At 32.2% G+C, this 26,931-nt stretch overlaps 1 protein-coding gene and 1 long non-coding RNA gene across 7 annotated transcripts; one reads left to right on the top strand and one right to left on the bottom strand.

Annotated features, from left to right (window-relative positions):
• Positions 1-4: 4 nt before the first annotated feature.
• LOC130893788 (uncharacterized) lies at positions 5-18,682 on the bottom strand. Its single transcript, XR_009059245.1, has 2 exons — positions 18,486-18,682; positions 5-94 (listed from the first exon to the last, which is right to left on the bottom strand). It is a non-coding gene; the product is annotated as an uncharacterized LOC130893788 (long non-coding RNA).
• Positions 961-26,112, top strand: LOC130893765 (period circadian protein). Of its 6 annotated transcripts, none has more exons than XM_057800113.1 (23): positions 961-1,353; positions 12,963-13,091; positions 13,170-13,250; positions 13,318-13,490; positions 14,353-14,472; positions 14,689-14,840; positions 14,903-15,110; positions 15,224-15,436; positions 15,989-16,174; positions 16,674-16,837; positions 16,937-17,056; positions 17,279-17,425; positions 17,758-17,978; positions 18,066-18,230; positions 18,930-19,056; positions 19,170-19,388; positions 19,455-19,662; positions 20,337-20,698; positions 21,007-21,099; positions 24,210-24,389; positions 24,444-24,608; positions 25,590-25,724; positions 25,791-26,112. In XM_057800113.1, the coding sequence occupies exons 2-23, from the start codon at positions 12,982-12,984 to the stop codon at positions 25,878-25,880; spliced, it is 3,639 nt and encodes a 1,212-aa protein (XP_057656096.1). In that variant the 5' UTR covers positions 961-1,353; positions 12,963-12,981; the 3' UTR covers positions 25,881-26,112. The 6 variants fall into 6 exon arrangements, with proteins under 6 accessions (XP_057656096.1, XP_057656095.1, XP_057656099.1 ...); XM_057800112.1 differs by having other exon boundaries at positions 17,279-17,443; positions 25,791-26,105; XM_057800114.1 differs by lacking the exon at positions 961-1,353 and adding an exon at positions 9,247-9,299.
• The last annotated feature ends 819 nt before the right edge of the window (positions 26,113-26,931 follow it).

The following is a 26,931-nucleotide window of genomic DNA, read 5'->3' as shown; positions in this document are numbered from 1 at the left end:
CAAATTTTAAATCAATACTATACTTTTATTAAATTACATACAAAATATTTCATAAAAACTAATTTGCAGTCTTCCTCAACACTATTGGATCACCCTGTAAAAGAAAATACGTTAAATTATATCAATGACGTGTACAATATATTAACAAAAAATAAAAGTCTACCAACTACAAGAAATCACGTTCTACAAAGTGTAACATTTATCTGTGTTTCCATGAAAAATTTTATATTTTACGAACGCTTACGACAATGACAAGTATAATTTTATGGTATTAGTGCACTGGTGTAATGTTCCGTACTAGATGTTTATCTATGTTTATGATTATTGATCATAATCCACGGATTAATATATTGTTTTTATTTATTTTATAAATATTTAAGACGTTTCAATAAAACAATCATAAATTTATTGATATTGAGAAGCCATCTTGTGAATATATATATATTTAGTTTAAATCATTAGATATGTCAAATTTGTTCAGAGCAAATTACGTAATTACACGTGATCTATGATTCGAACTGATTAACCTTGAAAATATATAAAATATAACTGGTTGCCTAACTAACAGTAAATGTATTACTAATTGCATAACGTCAATAATAAAAATATTCTAATTTATGAATATGAATTATAGATTGGAAATATTAAAATTTATTACCAATAATCAGAAATTTTTTGAAGTTAGGTGAGATATTTGCGTTTTTTAGAAAACTAAATGATTCATATGAACAAATCTAGTTGCTATGCTTACAAATAGAGGGTTAAGTGAAAGTTTTACAAAGTTTTTTTTTTTTAACGCAAATAAATATTACATAACAGTGTGTATCGGCCGTAATAACTAAAAAAAACATTTTTATTTCCTATTCAATGGACCAAACTGTAGATATATTTACTTAACGTTTAAATAGCACACTGTTGCCAATTTTTTAATGTCTAATTTTAATTCATTTTTAGGTTATATTCTATAAATTATTGATTTTTTTGTTTCATAATTCCAATTAGGGACAATCTGTAAGCAAATATATTTTTGTTTATCTTTTATTCAACGTTTTCATTGCAAATGTAATTAATAAACGTGAAGGTAACGTTGACCGCGATCTAAACTGAATCGTAAGTCACGTTGCTAGCATCGTGATTGCATTGCATCGATCTCTTTTTACAAAACGTTTTACGCGTTAACACTCTCTCCTTCTATGCACGTTTTTCCCGTTTTTCGGCAGTGACGATCATCAGTTCCTCAAATACCTTCTCCAGTGACAATCGGCCTAAGTGTTTTACCTATTTCGAAAAATTTTTAATACAAATTTTCTCAAAATGCCCCCCAACCATTAAAATTGGACGCATATAACAGAGGTGAGTAGATTTCAAGACTTTACATTAAAAAAAAATTTTCTCACTGATAATACACTGAGAAAATGTAAATGTATCTATAAAAAGTACTATACAGAGTGATTTCGTTCAAAAATAAACCGAAAATACCAAAAAACTTACAGAGTGTTTCGTAACTAATTAAAAAAATTCCAAAATTAAAAAATCCTTTACGTACTTACTGAGTTACAGGGTGTTTAATTAAATCAAAGACACGTATGATAGGGGTGAGTTGGGTGGAATTTGGGAAAAATCAAATAATTATTTACCCTATCGTATTTTATGTACAAGGACTGTCTTACTAATCATTAAACCATTTTAATAAATACCATATAAATAATTGTGATGCTGTTTACATAAGACAATCATCGTAATATTTCGAAAAATAGATCCAACAGTCATCAATTAACTAATCATTGAATTATATGACATTTACGAATTAGTTTTTCTTAATATACAAGGTGTGGCTAAAAAAATAGTGACACTAATGTTATATTTTGCATCCATGCATTTCTTGTTTCTTATCATGTCTTGTTGCTTTGGATGTAAACTTCACGTTAAGAAACACACGGAAGTAGCACGGTACGAAATCAGGCGAATAAGGAGAATGGACTAACATTACAATACCAAATTTGTCTAAAAATTTGTATTGAAAATGAAAATATTCTTTCAATGCCCGTCGTACATTTAGGTCACGGTCGTTGTTTTTCATTGGATTTCGAGACTGTGGAAACAGATCTGGTTCCATGGAAGAGTGAAAAATGGATCGAACGTCATCCTTTCAATGCCCGTCGTACATTTAGGTCATGGTCGTTGTTTTTTATTGGATTTTGAGACTGTGGAAACAGATCTGGTTCCATGGAAGAGTGAAAAATGGATCGAACGTCATCCTTTCAATGCCCGTCGTACATTTAGGTCACGGTCGTTGTTTTTCATTGGATTTTGAGACTGTGGAAACAGATCTGGTTCCATGGAAGAGTGAAAAATGGATCGAACGTCATCCTTTCAATGCCCGTCGTACATTTAGGTCACGGTCGTTGTTTTTCATTGGATTTTGAGACTGTGGAAACAGATCTGGTTCCATGGAAGAGTGAAAAATGGATCGAACGTCATCCTTTCAATGCCCGTCGTACATTTAGGTCACGGTCGTTGTTTTTCATTGGATTTTGAGACTGTGGAAACAGATCTGGTTCCATGGAAGAGTGAAAAATGGATCGAACGTCATCCTTTCAATGCCCGTCGTACATTTAGGTCACGGTCGTTGTTTTTCATTGGATTTTGAGACTGTGGAAACAGATCTGGTTCCATGGAAGAGTGAAAAATGGATCGAACGTCATCCTTTCAATGCCCGTCGTACATTTAGGTCACGGTCGTTGTTTTTCATTGGATTTTGAGACTGTGGAAACAGATCTGGTTCCATGGAAGAGTGAAAAATGGATCGAACGTCATCCTTTCAATGCCCGTCGTACATTTAGGTCACGGTCGTTGTTTTTCATTGGATTTCGAGACTGTGGAAACAGATCTGGTTCCATGGAAGAGTGAAAAATGGATCGAACGTCATCCTTTCAATGCCCATCGTACATTTAGGTCATGGTCGTTGTTTTTTATTGGATTTTGAGACTGTGGAAACAGATCTGGTTCCATGGAAGAGTGAAAAATGGATCGAACGTCATCCTTTCAATGCCCGTCGTACATTTAGGTCACGGTCGTTGTTTTTCATTGGATTTTGAGACTGTGGAAACAGATCTGGTTCCATGGAAGAGTGAAAAATGGATCGAACGTCATCCTTTCAATGCCCGTCGTACATTTAGGTCACGGTCGTTGTTTTTCATTGGATTTCGAGACTGTGGAAACAGATCTGGTTCCATGGAAGAGTGAAAAATGGATCGAACGTCATCCTTTCAATGCCCGTCGTACATTTAGGTCACGGTCGTTGTTTTTCATTGGATTTTGAGACTGTGGAAACAGATCTGGTTCCATGGAAGAGTGAAAAATGGATCGAACGTCATCCTTTCAATGCCCGTCGTACATTTAGGTCATGGTCGTTATTTTTTATTGGATTTTGAGACTGTGGAAACAGTTTTCATTCCATGGAAGATTGAAAAAGGGACCAAATATCATCTGGAGATTTGGAAAATGTATAAACTTTTTTTTTCCTCTTAATAACAGCACGTGGTACTGCAAGTCGTTATTGACACGCGAGTTGGTAAAGCACGTCCGTCTAATTTAGCATCATGCGATGTCTGGCTCGGTCAGAATTATTTTTTGCATCGTTTATCATTTTTTTTTTGACTTTTTTCGGTCCTTTCGTTCTAAAAAAAAAGTTTCGTTTCTATTTTTATAAGGTTACGGTGCTGCAACGTGCTTTTTGTGCTACCTTCTGGACGAGTCGTGTCACGGACAGAAATTGTTTCGTAAACGTTCACCGCCGATATTCATCTTGTTCTAAACAGCATCGTATTCCAGATGCACCTTCTTGACATTATAGTTACACAATGAATAATTCAATTAAAAATGACATCCATCAATATTTTCAAGACACTAATTATTGTTATGTATAAAATTTTCTTCAAAACCGATTTTACGGATCGGCTTCGATGAAAATACCATATCAAGAAATGTCATATGTCATTTCATGTTACGAATTATTCACCGTTATACGGGATTCTCCCAATTTAGAGCTATAAAGTCCAAGGTAAGTGCTACTACATAAGCTTGTCCTAGAATCTTTAACTTCTGTATGACGATATAACCTATAATTGGTCAGTGGGCCAAAACCAGGGAAAAAGAAATTTTTGAATGAATCAAAGATCGTAACTCATTTAGCTGTCATCCATTTTATCAAAGAAAGACACTTATCAAACTTTTTTCGGCGAAATTGTATGAAAAAGAAGACGAAAGCTCTGGCAGTTACATCCATTTCACTTTCTGGACTCTTTGAAAAATATTAATAAAACATCTGTTTTTCCACTTTTGTAATTCATTTTGCTCGAATCACCCGAACTAATAAATTTGGAACTTCATAAAAAGCGGTAGTATATTAAGGAAAATTTGCTTCACGAACTATAAGAATCTCAAAATCTGAAAATTCGGTGTTTATAATACAGAGGGTATTAAAAATTTCTACAATTTTTCAATTAATTTTGGACATATCACACGAACTAATAAACTTAACGTTTCGTAAAAAGCGACAGTAGATTAAGGAAAATGTGCTTTACGAACTATACGTTTTTCACATCCCAAAAATTCTTTGTTTATAATACAGAGGGTATCAAAAATTTCTCCAATTTTCCAATTAATTTTGGTCATATCGCCCGAACTAATAAACTTAACGTTTCGCAAAAAGCGACAATAGATTAAGGAAAATGTGCTTTACGAACTACACGTTTTTCACATCCCAAAAATTCGTTGTTTATAATACAGAGGGTATCAAAAATTTCTCCAATTTTCCAATTAATTTTAGTCATATCGCCCGAACTAATAAACTTAACGTGTCGTAAAAAGCGACAATAGATTAAGGAAAATGTGCTTTACGAACTATACGTTTTTCACATCCCAAAAATTCTTTGTTTATAATACAGAGGGTATCAAAAATTTCTTCAATTTTTCAATTAATTTTGGTCATATCACCTGAACTAATAAACTTGAAACTTCGCAAAAAGCGGTAGTAGATTAAGGAAAATGTGCTTTACGAACTATACGTTTTTCACATCCCAAAAATTCTTTGTTTATAATACAGATGGTATCAAAAATTTCTCCAATTTTCCAATTAATTTTGGTCATATCGCCCGAACTAATAAACTTAACGTTTCGTAAAAAGCGACAATAGATTAAGGAAAATGTGCTTTACGAACTATACGTTTTTCACATCCCAAAAATTCTTTGTTTATAATACAGATGGTATCAAAAATTTCTCCAATTTTCCAATTAATTTTGGTCATATCGCCCGAACTAATAAACTTAACGTTTCGTAAAAAGCGACAATAGATTAAGGAAAATGTGCTTTACGAACTATACGTTTTTCACATCCCAAAAATTCTTTGTTTATAATACAGAGGGTATCAAAAATTTCTCCAATTTTCCAATTAATTTTGGTCATATCGCCCGAACTAATAAACTTAACGTTTCGTAAAAAGCGACAATAGATTAAGGAAAATGTGCTTTACGAACTATACGTTTTTCACATCCCAAAAATTCTTTGTTTATAATACAGAGGGTATCAAAAATTTCTCCAATTTTCCAATTAATTTTGGTCATATCGCCCGAACTAATAAACTTAACGTTTCGTAAAAAGCGACAATAGATTAAGGAAAATGTGCTTTACGAACTATACGTTTTTCACATCCCAAAAATTCTTTGTTTATAATACAGAGGGTATCAAAAATTTCTCCAATTTTCCAATTAATTTTAGTCATATCGCCCGAACTAATAAACTTAACGTGTCGTAAAAAGCGACAATAGATTAAGGAAAATGTGCTTTACGAACTATACGTTTTTCACATCCCAAAAATTCTTTGTTTATAATACAGAGGGTTTCAAAAATTTCTCCAATTTTCCAATTAATTTTGGTCATATCGCCCGAACTAATAAACTTAACGTTTCGCAAAAAGCGACAATAGATTAAGGAAAATGTGCTTTACGAACTATACGTTTTTCACATCCCAAAAATTCTTTGTTTATAATACAGAGGGTATCAAAAATTTCTCCAATTTTCCAATTAATTTTGGTCATATCGCCCGAACTAATATACTTAACGCTTCGTAAAAAGCGGTAGTAGATTGAGGAAAATGTGCTTCACGAACTATACGTTTTTCACAACCTGATAATTCGTTGTTTATAATACAGAGGGTTTCAAAAATTTCTCCAATTTTCCAATTAATTTTGGTCATATCGCCCGAACTAATAAACTTAACGTTTCGTAAAAAGCGACAGTAGATTAAGGAAAATGTGCTTTACGAACTATACGTTTTTCACATCCCAAAAATTCTTTGTTTATAATACAGAGGGTATCAAAAATTTCTCCAATTTTCCAATTAATTTTGGTCATATCGCCCGAACTAATAAACTTAACGTTTCGTAAAAAGCGACAGTAGATTGAGGAAAATGTGCTTTACGAACTATACGTTTTTCACATCCCAAAAATTCTTTGTTTATAATACAGAGGGTATCAAAAATTTCTCCAATTTTCCAATTAATTTTGGTCATATCGCCCGAACTAATAAACTTAACGTTTCGCAAAAAGCGACAATAGATTAAGGAAAATGTGCTTTACGAACTATACGTTTTTCACATCCCAAAAATTCTTTGTTTATAATACAGAGGGTATCAAAAATTTCTCCAATTTTCCAATTAATTTTGGTCATATCGCCCGAACTAATAAACTTAACGTTTCGTAAAAAGCGACAATAGATTAAGGAAAATGTGCTTTACGAACTATACGTTTTTCACATCCCAAAAATTCTTTGTTTATAATACAGAGGGTATCAAAAATTTCTCCAATTTTCCAATTAATTTTAGTCATATCGCCCGAACTAATAAACTTAACGTTTCGTAAAAAGCGACAGTAGATTAAGGAAAATGTGCTTTACGAACTATACGTTTTTCACATCCCAAAAATTCTTTGTTTATAATACAGAGGGTATCAAAAATTTCTCCAATTTTCCAATTAATTTTGGACATATCACACGAACTAATAAACTTAACGTTTCGTAAAAAGCGACAGTAGATTAAGGAAAATGTGCTTTACGAACTATACGTTTTTCACATCCCAAAAATTCTTTGTTTATAATACAGAGGGTATCAAAAATTTCTCCAATTTTCCAATTAATTTTAGTCATATCGCCCGAACTAATAAACTTAACGTGTCGTAAAAAGCGACAGTAGATTAAGGAAAATGTGCTTTACGAACTATACGTTTTTCACATCCCAAAAATTCTTTGTTTATAATACAGAGGGTATCAAAAATTTCTTCAATTTTTCAATTAATTTTGGTCATATCACCTGAACTAATAAACTTGAAACTTCGCAAAAAGCGGTAGTAGATTAAGGAAAATGTGCTTTACGAACTATACGTTTTTCACATCCCAAAAATTCTTTGTTTATAATACAGAGGGTATCAAAAATTTCTCCAATTTTCCAATTAATTTTAGTCATATCGCCCGAACTAATAAACTTAACGTTTCGTAAAAAGCGATATTAGATTAAGGAAAATTTGCTTTACGAACTATACGTTTTTCACATCCCAAAAATTCTTTGTTTATAATACAGAGGGTATCAAAAATTTCTCCAATTTTCCAATTAATTTTGGTCATATCGCCCGAACTAATAAACTTAACGTTTCGTAAAAAGCGACAATAGATTAAGGAAAATGTGCTTTACGAACTATACGTTTTTCACATCCCAAAAATTCTTTGTTTATAATACAGAGGGTATCAAAAATTTCTCCAATTTTCCAATTAATTTTAGTCATATCGCCCGAACTAATAAACTTAACGTTTCGTAAAAAGCGACAGTAGATTAAGGAAAATGTGCTTTACGAACTATACGTTTTTCACATCCCAAAAATTCTTTGTTTATAATACAGAGGGTATCAAAAATTTCTCCAATTTTCCAATTAATTTTGGACATATCACACGAACTAATAAACTTAACGTTTCGTAAAAAGCGACAGTAGATTAAGGAAAATGTGCTTTACGAACTATACGTTTTTCACATCCCAAAAATTCTTTGTTTATAATACAGAGGGTATCAAAAATTTCTCCAATTTTCCAATTAATTTTAGTCATATCGCCCGAACTAATAAACTTAACGTGTCGTAAAAAGCGACAGTAGATTAAGGAAAATGTGCTTTACGAACTATACGTTTTTCACATCCCAAAAATTCTTTGTTTATAATACAGAGGGTATCAAAAATTTCTTCAATTTTTCAATTAATTTTGGTCATATCACCTGAACTAATAAACTTGAAACTTCGCAAAAAGCGGTAGTAGATTAAGGAAAATGTGCTTTACGAACTATACGTTTTTCACATCCCAAAAATTCTTTGTTTATAATACAGAGGGTATCAAAAATTTCTCCAATTTTCCAATTAATTTTAGTCATATCGCCCGAACTAATAAACTTAACGTTTCGTAAAAAGCGATATTAGATTAAGGAAAATTTGCTTTACGAACTATACGTTTTTCACATCCCAAAAATTCTTTGATTATAATACAGAGGGTATCAAAAATTTCTGGCAGCCACATCCATCCCACATTCTAGACTTTTTGAAAGGAGCGGGTCTAATAGATCAGTTGTAAACACACCATAAAGATTTTTAGGACATTATCTATGATATCCCAATATGCATATCGATTATCCTGATATTAATTTTCCCAATTTTTCGTACGCCTATACATTTATCGCTTCAAGTTTCACGAATTCCAATCAAATCCGAAAAATCTTAATAATAAAACACCCGTTTTCGATCTATTTATAGAAATAAATCCCGTAATTCGCCCTTATAATCGAAAATTATTTATAAATATCCGTTGTACAACCAACAAAAACCGATTATTATCATTATATAACCACCAATCGCAAGTTTCCGATGCAGATTTAAACACTAGATCCCTTCAAGTTCCCTTTTCGGGTTTTTCTATATTTATCCCGTTCCTTAAAGTTATTTTCCATTGTTTTTATCCACCCCACTTCGTCTCGTCGACTTTTCCAAACGCCCCGTCAACGCCGTTCTAAATATAATGTGATTGCACAATGTAGTCGTTCATTAATTCTAGTGACAGCCATCATCAATTTCATTCGCAATCGAACGATTTCCTCTAATTGGACGAAAAATCGATATTTGTACAAATAAAACGTTCGTTGTCACTTACTCCATTCACAGATGTGATTTGAAAGTGCCGAAGAGATGCCAATTCGAAACCGCTGCTAAGGTTTTTATTTTTCTTTTATATTCGAAAATTGCGGGCGTGCATTTATTACCGCGGGGATAGCAACGTGCTCAGTAGAGTATTTTCGGTGTTTTGCATATTAACCAAACGTATTTTGTGAGATATAGGGCTTCAAAGTTTACTCTTATTGTATCTTTCGCGATCGATGATTTTCCGCTTATCTCCCGTACTAATAAACATACGGTTTCACAAATAGGCTTCAAAGAAATAGAAAAAAATAATGTCACGAATTTATGTTGTAAATATTTATAATCTATTATGTACAGGGTAGCAAATTTTATTATTATTGAAATTATCATTACTGACATCTGTATTTTTCTAATTATCTCCCGAACTATTAATTTTAGGGCATTCTATTTCAACTTTATAGTAAAAGCGAGTACCATTTTATAAAATTTGTGAATTGCACAATCGGATTATCACTGGCGACTGAGATACAAGACATTAAAGTTTATCCAAATACTTAAACAGACATTTTTCTAATTTATCTCCCGGACTAATAAACTTAGTGTTCCATAAAAAGTAGTAGCGGTTATTGGAAAAGCTGCTTAACGAATCGTGTCCATTTTTTATATCACAAATGTGCCCAGTTTATGATATACAAGGCATCGAAGTTTTTGATTGATATATTACCACTATATTCGACCATATCTCCCGAACTATTAATTTTAGACGGTTCTATTTCAACTTTATGGTAAAAGCGAGTACCATTTTATAAAATTTGTGAATTGCACAATCGGATTATCACTGGCGACTGAGATACAAGACATTAAAGTTTATCCAAATACTTAAACAGACATTTTTCTAATTTATCTCCCGGACTAATAAACTTAGTGTTCCATAAAAAGTAGTAGCGGTTATTGGAAAAGCTGCTTAACGAATCGTGTCCATTTTTTATATCACAAATGTGCCCAGTTTATGATATACAAGGCATCGAAGTTTTTGATTGATATATTACCACTATATTCGACCATATCTCCCGAACTATTAATTTTAGACGGTTCTATTTCAACTTTATGGTAAAAGCGAGTACCATTTTATAAAATTTGTGAATTGCACAATCGGATTATCACTGGCGACTGAGATACAAGACATTAAAGTTTATCCAAATACTTAAACAGACATTTTTCTAATTTATCTCCCGGACTAATAAACTTAGTGTTCCATAAAAAGTAGTAGCGGTTATTGGAAAAGCTGCTTAACGAATCGTGTCCATTTTTTATATCACAAATGTGCCCAGTTTATGATATACAAGGCATCGAAGTTTTTGATTGATATATTACCACTATATTCGACCATATCTCCCGAACTATTAATTTTAGACGGTTCTATTTCAACTTTATAGTAAAAGCGAGTACCATTTTATAAAATTTGTGAATTGCACAATCGGATTATCACTGGCGACTGAGATACAAGACATTAAAGTTTATCCAAATACTTAAACAGACATTTTTCTAATTTATCTCCCGGACTAATAAACTTAGTGTTCCATAAAAAGTAGTAGCGGTTATTGGAAAAGCTGCTTAACGAATCGTGTCTATTTTTTATATCACAAATGTGCCCAGTTTATGATATACAAGGCATCGAAGTTTTTGATTGATATATTACCACTATATTCGACCATATCTCCCGAACTATTAATTTTAGACGGTTCTATGTCAACTTTATGGTAAAAGCGAGTACCATTTTATAAAATTTGTGAATTGCACAATCGGATTATCACTGGCGACTGAGATACAAGACATTAAAGTTTATCCAAATACTTAAACAGACATTTTTCTAATTTATCTCCCGGACTAATAAACTTAGTGTTCCATAAAAAGTAGTAACGGTTATTGGAAAAGCTGCTTAACGAATCGTGTTCATTTTATATTACAAATGTGCTCAGTATATGATATACAGAGCGTCGAAGTTTTTGATTGATATATTACCACTATATTCAACCATATCTCCCGAACTATTAATTTTAGGGCGTTCTATTTCAACTTTATACTAAAAGCAAGAACCAATTTACAAATTGTGTGAATTTCAAATCCGGTTTATCGATATACAATTTATAGAATTACTGAAACTGACACATTATTTCTAGTTTTGCTCATATCTCCCGAACTAATAAAAAGAAAAAGTTGATTTAGGGAATATGACTTTACGAATTATGTTTATTTACTCTATATATGTCTCTCATTTATGAGATATAGGGATTTAAAGTTTATAATAATTTTTTTATTGATATTATTACTGATTATACCATTAGATTCGATCATATCTCCCGAACTAATAACTTTAGGTCTCCATATTTCAACTATATAAAAAAAGCAAGAACTGTTCGAGAACTGTGTGATTCAAAATTCTGATTATATCTGGTCTGCTATATATGGGACATCAAAAAAAAAATGCTAAAATTATTTCTAATTTTACTCATATCTCCCAAACTAATGAGCTTGGTGTTTCATGATAAGCAGTAATAGCTTAAGGAAAAAGTCCTTCACTAACTATATATATATATATATTTTACAATCTTAATATTCTTTATTTATGATACAGAGGGTATCAAAAATTTCTCTATTGTTTCAATTCATTTTGGACATATCTCACGAACTAATAAATTTGGAGCTTCATAAAAAGCGCTAGTAGATAGAGGAAAAGGTGCTTCACAAACTATACGTATCTCATAAACTGGAAATTCGTTGTTTATACTACATAGGGTATTAAAAATTTATCTATTGTTTCAATTAATTTTACTCATATCACCCGAACTAATACACTTAACGCTTCGAAAATAGCGATAGTAGATTGAGAAAAAGGTGCTTCACGAACTATACATTTTTCACAACCTGAAAATTCGTTGTTTATAATACAGAGGGTATCAAAAATATTTCCAATTTTTCATTTAATTTTAGTCATATCACCTGAACTAATAAATTTAACGTTTAGTAAAAAGCGATAGTAGATTGAGGAAAATGTGCTTCACGAACTATACATTTTTCACAACCTGAAAATTCGTTGTTTATAATACAGAAGGAATCAAAAATTTCTCCAATTTTTCAATTAATTTTAGGCATATCACCTGAACTAATAAACTTGAAACTTCGCAAAAAGCCAAATTAGATTGAGAAAAAGGTGCTTCACGAACTATACGGTTTTCTCAACCTGAAAATCGTTGTTTATAATACAGAGGGTATCAAAAATTTATCCACTTTTCTAATTAATTTTGGTCATATCATCCGAACTAATAAACTAATAATTCCCAATCTCCCGTACTAATAAAACAACGATTCGACACGTAGATTAAATGCTTTAAAGTTTGTGTGAATTTTAAAGTTGAAATTCTAAAAATTTCTCAAAATAGATTCACATTTACCATTTACGTAAATTATTTTCTTTGAAATTCCCATTAAATATGAGACAGTCGTAACATAAACGTGTAAAACAACGTGCGGCGGCCCAATCGAAACGTATCGAGACCTATTTCCAGCACGAAAATAAATTCGGGCTCTATAGAATTATTATTAAACCGTTGATATCGACGAAAAAAATTCCGATAATTGGATTTATATCGAATGTCTGATTATTTCCATTCCATCACTCAAAATAAACAAGTAAACTGATCATGCGTAGTTAAAATTCATGTTATTTTCATTGCAGACATCGTTATAGACAATTTATGGAATTTAAAGGTAAAAATATGGAATCAAAATCGGTAACTAACAGTAATGCAAAAATCTCCGATTCTGGATACTCGAATAGTTGCAGTAATACAAATTCGCAAAGAAGGTACATTCATAACCTCAAATTTCCGCTACAACCTTCGTACAAATCGATTTTCATTCGTAATAATCGATTGTTTTTTAGCGCCAGTTCGAAATCTATACACAGCGGAAGTAATTCGAGCAGGAGCAGCGGGTACTGCGGAGCTACCAATCCAGATGGAAGGTAATTGAAAATATTTCAAAAAAAAATAAAAATTATTCCAATTTATTCGGAATTATTGTTGTTTTAGCGTGGATACTGGTCCGCAACCACCGAAACGTAGCAAGGAACATAAAAAGAAAAAAGCAAAAGCGAGTATGGTTTCATCTCTTACTACCATCGCCGGATCTACTCTAATGCTTGCTCCTAGCACTAATTCCACTCAGGATAATATGAAGGAAATTGCGCCAGAGCCTCTTATAGGTTAGTTTAATTTTTTTTTCAATAATTACTTGTTTATATCACCCTGTATATACAAATTTATGTTTACAACGTCTTAATTTGAGCCAATATTTTCTAGAATTCTCTTTATAAATAATTCTCCCTCTATTTGATATAAACTACTCTAAACTCGTTTGCATCACCCTGTATATACAAATTTATATCTAAAAACAATTTCAAACTAGAAAATCTTCTCATCGTCGACTAAGTATTTCTCTCGTTATATAATTTAATATCTTAATTTGGAAGTAAAATCTCAAATATCAGCGAATTCATCGAAGATCTGGCAACATGCGACTAGCTAGAATGTAACATGTTGAGATATATGTATACAAATCATATTGTTAATATTAAAGATAGAGAGAGAGAGAGAGAGTTTGTTCGAATAGGCCCGAGAACTACTGATAGAGAAAGAATATCTCTCTCTACCGTATTTTGATTGGATTGCCATGACGTTGATTATAATTGCGGGAGTGGCCAACTAATACTCTTTCTCTCTCGTACAATATCACACTCATATACCGCTCTCTCTATCTTTAATAATAACTTATGATACAGACATTTTTCGTTTTCTGAGAATTCTGTCCGGACCACGAATTGGAGTGATTTGAACGAATAATTTAAATTAATTGTATCATGCAATGTGGCAGCTGATCTTGAAAAATGACCTCGTGTTAGAGCGATGTTGCCAAATATCCGTGTTATTTTAAAAATATACTTTTTCAAGCTGAAAATCTAAATTATTTTTCTAATATTTCGAGACATTCGTATTCTGGGGCGTTCCTGCGTTAATCAAGATGGTACTTCAAGTAAAAAATATTAGATTTGAAATTAATTGTTACAGGAATCGATGTGGCTCTACCTTTAACTGCACCCGAAGATCCAATCGATAACGAAACCATCAATAAAACCGACTCTGACATTAAGTCCTGCCCTGATATATTACAAACAGATATTGTTACAGGTAATAGCTTCGATTAGATCAACATTAAAAAAAAAAATTATACTCTCATCACATCCAACCCTGTACGTTCTACTCCTTCACATAACCACCATATTGTACAATGGGAAACTTGTGGCTATTACCCCATACATCGTATTGTTTTTTTTCTGCAAAACTAATTCTAGTAATAAACACGTCGACTGCCGTGTTAAAAATAACGTTAATTTATTTTGACAGTTAATACAACGCCACCCTGTACGACGTTTCACAGCGACCCGGCTATCAACGTCAATAAAAGTGCCGAAGAAAAAGAAAATCTACAACCGGAAGTTGAAGTTAAACCGGAAAATAAAACTAAATCTAATAAAGTTTATACGTACCGACCCGAGGTGATTTATTAAACAATTAAATATTTTTTCACGTTTTTTTTTTAATTTTATTTTTATTCCAGGACGGTTTTTGTTGCGTTATATCTATGTACGACGGTGTGGTATTATACACGACGCCCAGTTTGACTACAGTACTGGGTTTTCCAAAAGATATGTGGTTGGGAAGGTCTTTTATTGATTTCGTCCATCCCAAAGACAGAGAGACCTTTTCTAGTCAAGTTACTACCGGTGTCGCTATACCTCTGGTCAATTCGGAAGGGAAATACAAAGGTAAGCGATACGTATACCGGATGTCCTCCTTTAAATACTCAATTCGTCGTAAATTTAAAGTTTTTTTACGGGGACATTCGGTATATTAAAAATTTGTATTGTTTTGTTGACAGATTACAAGAATTGCCTATACGTATGCCTCAGGAGATATAGGGGATTGAAATCATCGGGATTCGGTGTTGTTGATAAGGCAGTTTCCTATCAAGCTTTCCAATTAACCGTGAAATTCAAACATTTTTCCGACGCTTCGGAAACAAAAACTTTGGAAATTAACAGCGGTATGTTCCTGGTCGTAGCGGCCGTACCAGTTTATTCTTCGTATAAAGGTAAGCGTGTAAAAAAATACTCTTTTGGGACACACTGTATATTAATTGACATCGACAATGTGTTGACATTTGACGTATTGCCGTCGATGAAAGCTATCGAACAGAATGACTTTGACAATTGACAGTTGTTATTAAAATTTTAACAAGAAATTTGTAGTAATAAATTTGGCAACGCTGCAACTTATTAACTCGGATATTAGATTCTTTTTCGGGGTAAAGCGATCGAAAACATTGAATTGTCTTAAAATGACGTCATTTTGAAAATTTCCAAAAGGAAATATGACCTCCGACGCTGCTATAGTATTTTTTACAATCTAAAAAAATGCCTTCACTACAAAAAACGTATATAAAATTTGATAAGACCTATTTATTGCAAGGGCATTGTACAGGGCCGCACAATGAAACATAATCCGACACTAACCTAACCTAACCACTCACGTTGATATTACATTTCTTATACCCCTCGTACTTACACCCCTAAGAGAGAATGTTAATATAAAAATCCATTATTTCGATTAGATATTTAATTTTCGGACTTTATTTTTGTTGTAGTGCCAGAAGAAAAACGAGTTTCACCAAAATTTGGTATGAGACATACCGCATCTTGTATATTTAGCCACGTGGATCCGGATGTGGTAACAAATTTCGGTTTCTTACCGCAAGATATGTTAGGAAGATCGATTTTCGATTTTTATCATCCGGAAGATATGCCTTTTCTCAAAGAAATATACGAATCTGGTAAGTCCAGACAAAGATATATATAAAAATATTTCTCGAAATTAAAAAAAACTTAATTTGGCAACGTCGCAATATTGTTTCGGAGACTTACTGGTAAAAGTTTCTCCTTTCATCAATAATAAAAAATTTCAAAAACGTACAAATATTCAAAAGTGTCAATATCTATTGAATAGCCCTCGTATATTAAATAGTATATTTACATAGTGGAAAATTTTATTGTAACAAAAAGCAAAATTGGCAAATAAAACTACTGTGGGAATTTATTGAAAAAAACCGATTAAAATAAAACTTGAATTAGAAGATTTGTTATACCGGGTGAGTCAGAAAGTGTTTCCAAATTCAGATAATTTTTTAAATAATTTTCTTCGCAATTATATTATTCTTGCCCAAGAAATAATAAATTATCAATTAATTTAACAGTTGAATTGAACGGCAACGTTACGAGGGCGTTCCAAAAAGTAAATACGTCTTGGGTTTAAATGTATTTTACGTATTTCAGTGATGAGAATGTGCCAAATAAATGGATCAGTATATCGAAGTAAACCTTATAGATTCGCAGTACAAAACGGCACGTTCGCGAAAGTCGAGACGGAATGGTCGAGTTTCATCAACCCTTGGTCCAGAAGTTTGGAATTTGTTATAGGATTTCATAGAGTTATAGAGGTAAAAAAAAAATCACTAGAATCCTAATCTGGTTTATACGGAGTATAGAAAAAAAGGGGACATTGGTGTATTTATAAATATTTTTTTGTAATTATTCAGGGACCAATCAATCCCGATATTTTCGAGCCGCCACAAATCGAAATAACGAAATTGGTATCAGAAGAAGTTGTTAAACAAAGCAAAATTATCAAAGGAGAAATTTTACTATTATTAAATAAGGTAATTAAACATATTACTCATATTTACATATTAGTCTGTTGGTAAAATATTAAAAATTCGTAAATTCTTACTTAACCGAATGCTTTTTGCCAATCAATAAAGCCGCCTGCTTTTATTCGAACTAAAATGACTTATTCCTCTCTATTTTTTGTGTAAATTCATTCTAGACAAAATATTTTCAACATCGTTTTAATTTTGATATAAATTTTTTTTAATTTTCAGGAATTGCCTCGGCCCAACGAGGCGGTAAAACACGAGGTATCCAGGCGATGTAAACACCTCGCGAATTTTATGGAATCTCTCATGGACGAAGTGAAAAAAACGAATTTAGAATTAGACTTACCACAAGAAATTGATCCTACCATCTCGGTAAGTTTGAAAAAAATGGTAAGTTTGTTTTTTTCAGTTTTTTTTTCGGCTTCCAACAAGAAACTTAACAAAATCGCCGAAGGATTTGGGTTAACATTAACATTTAATAAATTTAAAATCAGTCTCATCAATTTCTCATCATCTGAGAAATAGGGATACATTTGGCAACAGCGCTTTTTTTTATTTCTAACTTCATTCATTAATATTCAAATAAACTCAATAATCTATAATTAACGAACTATTTTAAAATAACTAATTTGCATGGCACTTATTAAATAATAACCAAACTTTTCAGTTTAATTTTTAAGACTTATTTAATAAATTGTTTTCAGGAACGCGACTCTGTTATGTTGGGTGAAATATCACCGTATCACGATTACTGCGATAGTAAATCGTCTTCCGAAACGCCCCCTAGCTACAATCAACTGAATTACAATGAGAATTTACAGAGGTTCTTCCAAAGTAAACCCATAACTACGGTTTCCGAGGAAAGCGGCAATGGCGTACAAAAAGATATAGACGTCGAAGTCAAAGTTTCACAAGAAAATGAACGGTAAGAATTTTATATTTAAATTTAATTAAGTTAGGTTTTAGGTTACGTGAAATCGTTTTACGAAATATTCAATAAATTTTTTTCCAGGAAATGTCTTTCTTCAATACAAAACAGTGGTACTTCTCGAAGCGACAGCGCTGGAAATTTGAGTTCCGTCAGTAATCCAAATATTGAAAGCGGGACCATCAATACCAACACGTCTAACGGAGATTCTTATATATCGCCCTTGTTAACGGAATCTCTACTCGTCAAGTAAGTAATCGACCAATAATTTAAAATTTTTGATTAAAAATAACTACGAACTATATCTAATAAGAATCGCTCTGTATGTTAACGAAATTGAAAAGATTTTTTCGTTCACCACTCGTATTAGTCGTCAATGTCAAAAGTATACAGAAAATTTTAATAGAAAAATATTTACGAGTTAATTGTACTCAAATAAAATTTGGACGAATCTATATTTCAAAATAAAAAGTTGCTTTTAAAATACTGAAAATGTTAACTTACTTTTTATTTACAATCGGCGGCCATTTTGTAAAACTATTTATATATTATAATGACACAGAAATAGCTGTATTACACTGATGAACCCACATATAAAAACGCGACATTTATTTAGACACATTCACTTCAATAAATAAAATATAATAAATATAAAAATCGAAAGAATTATCAAATATACACCAACAAATAAAATTACTACGACGATGAATCACCAACAAGCAGAAGTAAAATCACTGTAGTGTTACCAACATAAAATCTACAGCAGTTACCAACTTGATTTTTATTTAAGCTAACAGAGCCATCTGGGGAAACGTGAAATAAAGTATTACATTGACCTTGAACCTTCTCGCAGGAGATCGATCGAATATTACGGGGGCGCTTTGAAAATTAGTTAAATAATATAAATAAATTTGAACGATTGATTTATTTTATTGCGTTTAATTACAGACATAATGAAGATATGGAGAAGATAATGCTTAAAAGACACCGCGAACACAGATCCACCATTAAGGATAACAAAAAAGTACATAACAAAAACAATCTCGAAGACAGGAACGTTTCGGATAAAAACGAAGTGAGTAATCAAATAATACGGGGGGCGGTTGCGATTTAACTCGAACAAACAATAATTAATCGAAATTATATATAATTATTTATACGGTAAAAGTGAGGTTATGAAATTTTCAGCAGTTTTGTCCGGAGTACGCGCACGGCGTCAAACGCAGCGGCACCTATTCCCAAGAAGGAGAAAATCACAAGATTTCGAAACACAAACACCAATCTTGCGGCGCGACGAATTATAAAGAAGAACCGACGGCGGCGTCTCCCGTAAAACCGATAAATATTCAATCTCAACAAACCACAACGACTCTATTTTGCACCGAACAGCCGATGTACCAATCGGGGGTAAGGAAATTTATCGACTTTAAATGAATTTTCGGTATTAATTTTAAACGTTTGTTTATTTTCTAGTTGAACGATATTAATCTATGGCCGCCTTTTTCCGTCACCGTTACCACCAACACTCATACGAATGCGGCGAATACCGCGCTTGAAAATCCCGCAATTCCGGCGAGTTTGAGCACCGGCGTGTACCCCCTGTATTATATTCCGACCGCGCATCAAAGGACGATACCGGGACATTTTAATGACACTATTTTACATGGATCTCGATATCAAGGTAAGGAATTGAATGGAAATAATTTTTTTTCGAGTAGAAGCACCAACGGTTTCGAATCTCTTTGTTCTTTTCAGATATTAAAAACTGTTTGGTAGGTTTATAGGTTTTGTGTATATATATTTTGATTTATTACACTTTTACTTTCGGTTTTTTACGGCTCTAGAATTATCCGGAACTTCCAACTCTAATATTTTCACTTTCACGCACTTCTAGGAGTTGGTAAATTTTCCAGATCCACTATTTTTATTAACCAAACTTTTTTTTCTCACTTTAACTCGGGTTTTCCCAACTTTTATTCGATTTAGGACAATTTTAAAAGTTGCCAGTACTTCAAACTTCACTATTTTCACTGCGAAATATCGATATCAGTATTTTTATAAACTTTTTTTCACTTTCACGCATTTCTAGGAGTTTTTAAACTTTCTAGATCCACTATTTTTACTAACCAAACTTTTTTTCACTTTTCCACAAGCTTTACAAACTTTTTTCACTCTTAAACAAGCTTTTTCACCATATAAACCTTTTCGATTAGTTTTAGAATTGTCCGCTAGAGCCATTTCCTTCTATTCAATCATTTCTGAAAAAAAAATCGAGTTTGAATAATACGGGAGATGTTATAAAACAAATATTTTCCAATTATCATTAAATTAATTAATATTTTTTTTGTATTCCAGTTCAATACATGCCCGCCAATATGATCTACAATTACAACAACGCCCTCTATCCGACGTCGCCTTTTATATGTCCCACCGTTCCAATGGTACCTTTACCGATGGTACCGCCTCCTATAAATTCAATAAATCCGACGGCTGACGTTCGACCCCTTAACCAGATGCAATCCTTGAACGGTATAACGAATCCGGGTTGCGTACCCGTCGTTTCTGAACACAAACCTAACATGTCGAGCACTCCGCTCCCCACCCATACTCCGCACACTCCGCAACAATTCCAAAGACCGGCGTCCCAAGCTACTTCCGTTAAAGCGGAACCCGGAAGCGTCATGGGGTCCATAGCTTCCGCCAGCGGTGCCAATAAAGTGAGTTTTTTTTATTTTTAATATACTAATTTCGTTTCGAACGTTATTTGCCATCGGAAAATATCTAATATACAAACAATAGAATAAAATACTCGTTCCAGTTGTTAAAATCAGACAATTTCCTATCGGTTGTGTAACTACGTCAATAACTTTAATTATAACACAACGTGGCAACTATGTTAAACGTCTGTCGTATGTTTTTACATACTTTTCTTATGGGGGGGGGACGATAGGGGGGAAAATACGAATCGTGTAAATGATTATTTTGTATTTCGAATGAAATTAAAGAGAAAAAAATATTTTTGTAGGCTTTATCAGAATGTTCCCGTAAGGATTTATGGTTACAATCGCCGTTAGTTAGTCCGCCAGATGGCGAGACGGAGCTATATGTACAAAACAAGGTTAAATTTTTATTTATTATGTATGTGTGTCTGTTATTTTTGTACATTGATGTTGGTTTTGATGTTTTTGTGTATAAAATTACTGAAATTAAAAAAAAAAACGTCATCAACTCTCTAATAACAAAAATTTTTGAATTACATGTATGAATGTATGAAATAATTCAACTATTTTATTGTTTATTTTCAAATACTTCTTTTAAAGAAATACGTTCGTTTGAAAAATCACTCAGGCTGAAATAATTGAAATATTGAACTGAAATTTTTACGAGATGTTCTCGAAGGATCAATGTACGATGAAAAAAATCAAAACGTTGCTAAGCATTGTGGTTTTGAATATACGAGGGTTTGAAGTTGCTCAAGTATAAATGGAAGACATACGTTCGTTTGAAAAATCACTCAGGCTGAAATAATTGAAATATTGAACTGAAATTTTCACGAGATGTCCTCGAAGGATTATTGTACGATGAAAAAATTCAAAACGTTGCTAAAGGTCTCGGTTTTGGAAATACGAGGGTTTAAAGTTGCTCAAGTATAAATGAAAAACATCCGCTCGTTTGAAAAATCACTCGGGCTGAAATAATTGAAATATTGAACTGAAATTTTCACAAGATGTCCTCGAAAGATCATTGTACGATGAAAAAATTCAAAACGTTGCTAAGGGTCTCGGTTTTGGAAATACGAGGGTTTAAAGTTGCTCAAGTATAAATGAAAGACTTACGTTCGTTTGAAAAATCACTCAGGCTGAAATAATTGAAATATTGAACTGAAATTTTCACGAGATGTCCTCGAAGGATCATTGTGCGATGAAAAAATTCAAAACGTTGCTAAAGGTCTCTGTTTTGGAAATACGAGGGTTTAAAGTTGCTCAAGTATAAATGAAAGACTTACGTTCGTTTGAAAAATCACTCAGGCTGAAATAATTGAAATATTGAACTGAAATTTTTACGAGATGTTCTCGAAGGATCAATGTACGATGAAAAAAATCAAAACGTTGCTAAGCATTGTGGTTTTGAATATACGAGGGTTTGAAGTTGCTCAAGTATAAATGGAAGACATACGTTCGTTTGAAAAATCACTCAGGCTGAAATAATTGAAATATTGAACTGAAATTTTCACGAGATGTCCTCGAAGGATTATTGTACGATGAAAAAATTCAAAACGTTGCTAAAGGTCTCGGTTTTGGAAATACGAGGGTTTAAAGTTGCTCAAGTATAAATGAAAAACATCCGCTCGTTTGAAAAATCACTCGGGCTGAAATAATTGAAATATTGAACTGAAATTTTCACAAGATGTCCTCGAAAGATCATTGTACGATGAAAAAATTCAAAACGTTGCTAAGGGTCTCGGTTTTGGAAATACGAGGGTTTAAAGTTGCTCAAGTATAAATGAAAGACTTACGTTCGTTTGAAAAATCACTCAGGCTGAAATAATTGAAATATTGAACTGAAATTTTCACGAGATGTCCTCGAAGGATCATTGTGCGATGAAAAAATTCAAAACGTTGCTAAAGGTCTCTGTTTTGGAAATACGAGGGTTTAAAGTTGCTCAAGTATAAATGAAAGACTTACGTTCGTTTGAAAAATCACTCAGGCTGAAATAATTGAAATATTGAACTGAAATTTTCACGAGATGTCCTCGAAGGATCATTGTACGATGAAAAAATTCAAAACGTTGCTAAAGGTCTCGGTTTTGGAAATACGAGGGTTTAAAGTTGCTCAAGTATTAATGAAAAACATCCGCTCGTTTGAAAAATCACTCAGGCTGAAATAATTGAAATATTGAACTGAAATTTTCACGAGATGTCCTCGAAGGATCATTGTACGATGAAAAAATTCAAAACGTTGCTAAAGGTCTCGGTTTTGGAAATCCGAGGGTTTAAAGTTGCTCAAGTATAAATGGAAGACATACGTTCGTTTGAAAAATCACTCAGGCTGAAATAATTGAAATATTGAACTGAAATTTTCACGAGATATCCTCGAAGGATCATTGTACGATGAAAAAATTCAAAACGTTGCTAAAGGTCTCGGTTTTGGAAATACGAGGGTTTAAAGTTGCTCAAGTATAAATGGAAGACATACGTTCGTTTGAAAAATCACTCAGGCTGAAATAATTGAAATATTGAACTGAAATTTTCACGAGATGTCCTCGAAGGATCATTGTACGATGAAAAAATTCAAAACGGTGCTAAAGGTCTCGATTTTGGAAATACGAGGGTTTAAAGTTGCTCAAGTATAAATGAAAGACTTACGTTCGTTTGAAAAATCACTCAGGCTGAAATAATTGAAATATTGAACTGAAATTTTCACGAGATGTCCTCGAAGGATCATTGTACGATGAAAAAATTCAAAACGTTGCTAAAGGTCTCGGTTTTGGAAATACGAGGGTTTAAAGTTGCTCAAGTATAAATGAAAAACATCCGCTCGTTTGAAAAATCACTCAGGCTGAAATAATTGAAATATTGAACTGAAATTTTCACGAGATGTCCTCGAAGGATCATTGTACGATTAAAAAATTCAAAACGGTGCTAAAGGTCTCGATTTTGGAAATACGAGGGTTTAAAGTTGCTCAAGTATAAATGGAAGACATACGTTCGTTTGAAAAATCACTCAGGCTGAAATAATTGAAATATTGAACTGAAATTTTCACGAGATGTCCTCGAAGGATCATTGTACGATGAAAAAATTCAAAACGTTGCTAAAGGTCTCGGTTTTGGAAATACGAGGGTTTAAAGTTGCTCAAGTATTAATGAAAAACATCCGCTCGTTTGAAAAATCACTCAGGCTGAAATAATTGAAATATTGAACTGAAATTTTCACGAGATGTCCTCGAAGGATCATTGTACGATGAAAAAATTCAAAACGTTGCTAAAGGTCTCGGTTTTGGAAATCCGAGGGTTTAAAGTTGCTCAAGTATAAATGGAAGACATACGTTCGTTTGAAAAATCACTCAGGCTGAAATAATTGAAATATTGAACTGAAATTTTCACGAGATATCCTCGAAGGATCATTGTACGATGAAAAAATTCAAAACGTTGCTAAAAGTCTCGGTTTTGGAAATACGAGGGCAACTATACAATTAGTTCTGATGTTTTATATTTTGTTATTTTTTAGATAAGTGAACCAGCAGTAATAAACCAACCTACACAATTTAGAAATAACATCGTCAATAATACCGACGAATCCAGCAGTTGCTATTCATCTTCTTATTGGTCGTTTTTAAAAACCGACGGTGGATCTGGATCGAATGACGATTCCAACGTTACAGAAAATAAATCGAATAAATACGAAGAAGTGAGTGAATAATCGATTAACTTGTATACACATTTTATATTTCGTTGTTTTCAGAATACGTGGAGAGGACGTAAAAATTGTCCAATCAGAAAAAAAGAACCTCCATGGTTAGAATCGGTGGATGTATCTCCGGATTTAGTATACAGATACCAAATGGTATTTAGAGATTTGGAAGATATACTCGAAGCGGATTTAAATTGCCTTAAGGAAATTAGTCAGGTAAAAAAATATTAATTTCCTCATAGTTTACTTATTACATCTTTTTATATTATGTTTTGCTTGATAAATAGTTTTGATTTTAGGTCTCTTTTAGTAGAAAATTAGTTTTTAAAAAAAGTAAAAATAATAAACTAATTTTCTATCAAAAGAGACCTAAAATCAAAACTATTTATCCAGAAAAACGTATACAATGCCTAAGAAGTTATTTTATTAACGTTTCGACTTGTTTCGGTCTATTTTAAAAATAATTAGAATTTTAACTTGGAGCTCAGAAAATTTCTTAACAAAAAAAATACTAATCATAATAATACTCACCTCACCCACTTTTTTCACCAATATTTGAATCCACGGGTGCTGGAAAGACGTTTTAGCTTTTTCATAATGGTCGCTATATTAAGTGAAATACACGAACTCGTTAAAAATAAAAACACAATAGTAAAACCTAATACCACGATTGGAACATAATATTTAATTATAAAAAAAAAGTTTTAGTTACGTAGATCACACTATATTCCAATAAATTAATACGGAAAAATCACTTGCTAGTAGTGCAATGGCGGGGTCTCACTATTATTTATTCATATTTCACGCAATTACACTCCAAATTATTAAAACTATTACAATTATTATTCAAATAAAGTTTTTGTTGAACTTTATCGGTGAATTAAATTATTAAATGCAAAACTCGGCACGATATTTGTGTTAACTTTCGACAGACGCTAAACTTCGTTTGCAAATCTTAAACTGATCGTATGATGGCTGGTAGTTATGATTTTTTACAATATGTCATAAGAACTTCCGGTTGTTATCTAATTGGTCGATGGCGTCGAACGCAGATCATCGATTTTAACGATTGTGTGATGTAGAGCACAGGATTGGCCGAAGGAATTAATGAATATGAATTTTTAGTTTAAATATATTTTCTAATGATATTGCGTTGTCATTTTGAATATTTCATGTTGTTTTTTTATTTGATTTTAGCCCGTATTAGTTAACGATCAACTTAATCAGCTATACATAGATATGGAATTAGAAGGGCTATCAAAGAAATTGGCATTAGATGAAGGAATTACTTCTAGTAGTAGTAGCGACGAAAATTTTATTAATATATCCAAGGTATAATTTATTTATTTATTTATATAGTTATCTAATTGTTTGTTATTTTTTTCATTATTCTTTTAGTCTAAGAAAAAAAGAAAATCCTACAATTCTTTGATGATGATTTATGAAGAAAACGCCCCGTTACCTTCGCCTGTGAAACGTTATAACTGAGATTGTCTCACATTTTTTTATATTAAAAAAATTGTACACAAAAAATGATTTATCAATTCATAACTATACAATTAATAGATGTAATAAAGGTTATACATATATTTTTTACGAAATTTATAAATTCTATTCTATTTTCAGCGTAATTTAATCAAAAACACATTATTAATAGAATGTTTGTATTAGATTTTCAACTATTTATATAAAATAAATTTGACGTTTACATTTATCAAAACTTTCTTACCAATTTATTTATTCCTACCAAAAAACCTTACGTCAATAATAAGATACGGTCCTGATCACACAAAATTATTGGCTTACCAAGTCAGAAAACAAATGGGAATATTTTGACAGATCAAACCACAGAACTTAATGAGAATTCGATATAAATTTGTAGTCCTATTACTACAAATAAATTTATGGAGTAAACTTGTAACTAATTCCACCTTAATAAAATTTCCTGTACGATAGGTGATAAACAATAATATTTCTGTTATTATAAAGTAGTCTTATAATAATGGTAGCAGCCGAATTAATCAAACGCACTGCTCTGTTGTAAGTCCTAAACACTACAAGAGAATGTAAGCTGTTGGCCATCGAAATAGTGTTTACGACGTTGCCGTACTGCTTAAAATAGATGAAGGCAGAATCCAATCCAGTTCGCTTTCATCATAAATATATTTAAATCAATAATAGTTATTATTATCATTAGTTTTGTATAACAGACATATTCGTTTCATTGATAGAGTATTACAATGAATGACTTAAAATTTCTAAAATTCAACAAAAGATTCATATTTTAAGTGACGTGTGGCGTTTCGTATTTGGCTTCAACTCAATTTCTTTTGTTGAAAATGAAATTTATTGGCAAAATTATTAAAATGTCTACCAAATATTTAATACTAAATCATCCAAATTCCGATAAAACTGATTTTTCGTTCAAATTTACATAAATCCAAAAATCTTTGATATTCACGGATATCCTTCAGCTCTGGCAACACTGATCGACAGGCGCGAAGTTAGCTATATACTTTATGTGTGTTAGAACCATAGA

Source organism: Diorhabda carinulata, chromosome 5 (assembly GCF_026250575.1).
Source record: "Diorhabda carinulata isolate Delta chromosome 5, icDioCari1.1, whole genome shotgun sequence".
Taxonomy (NCBI): domain Eukaryota; kingdom Metazoa; phylum Arthropoda; class Insecta; order Coleoptera; family Chrysomelidae; genus Diorhabda; species Diorhabda carinulata.
Note: the sequence above shows the minus strand (reverse complement) of the source record. Positions and strands in the feature narration are given on the sequence as shown.

What these genes read in the sequence shown, in the direction of transcription:
- LOC130893765 (XM_057800112.1), top strand. Translation starts at nt 12,982, where the DNA reads ATGGAATTTAAAGGTAAAAATATGGAATCAAAATCGGTAACTAACAGT. An exon ending in AATACAAATTCGCAAAGAAG is followed by an intron (nt 13,092 to 13,169) that starts GTACATTCATAA and finishes ATTGTTTTTTAG; the next exon opens with CGCCAGTTCGAAATCTATAC. An exon ending in GTTTCACAAGAAAATGAACG is followed by an intron (nt 17,979 to 18,065) that starts GTAAGAATTTTA and finishes ATTTTTTTCCAG; the next exon opens with GAAATGTCTTTCTTCAATAC.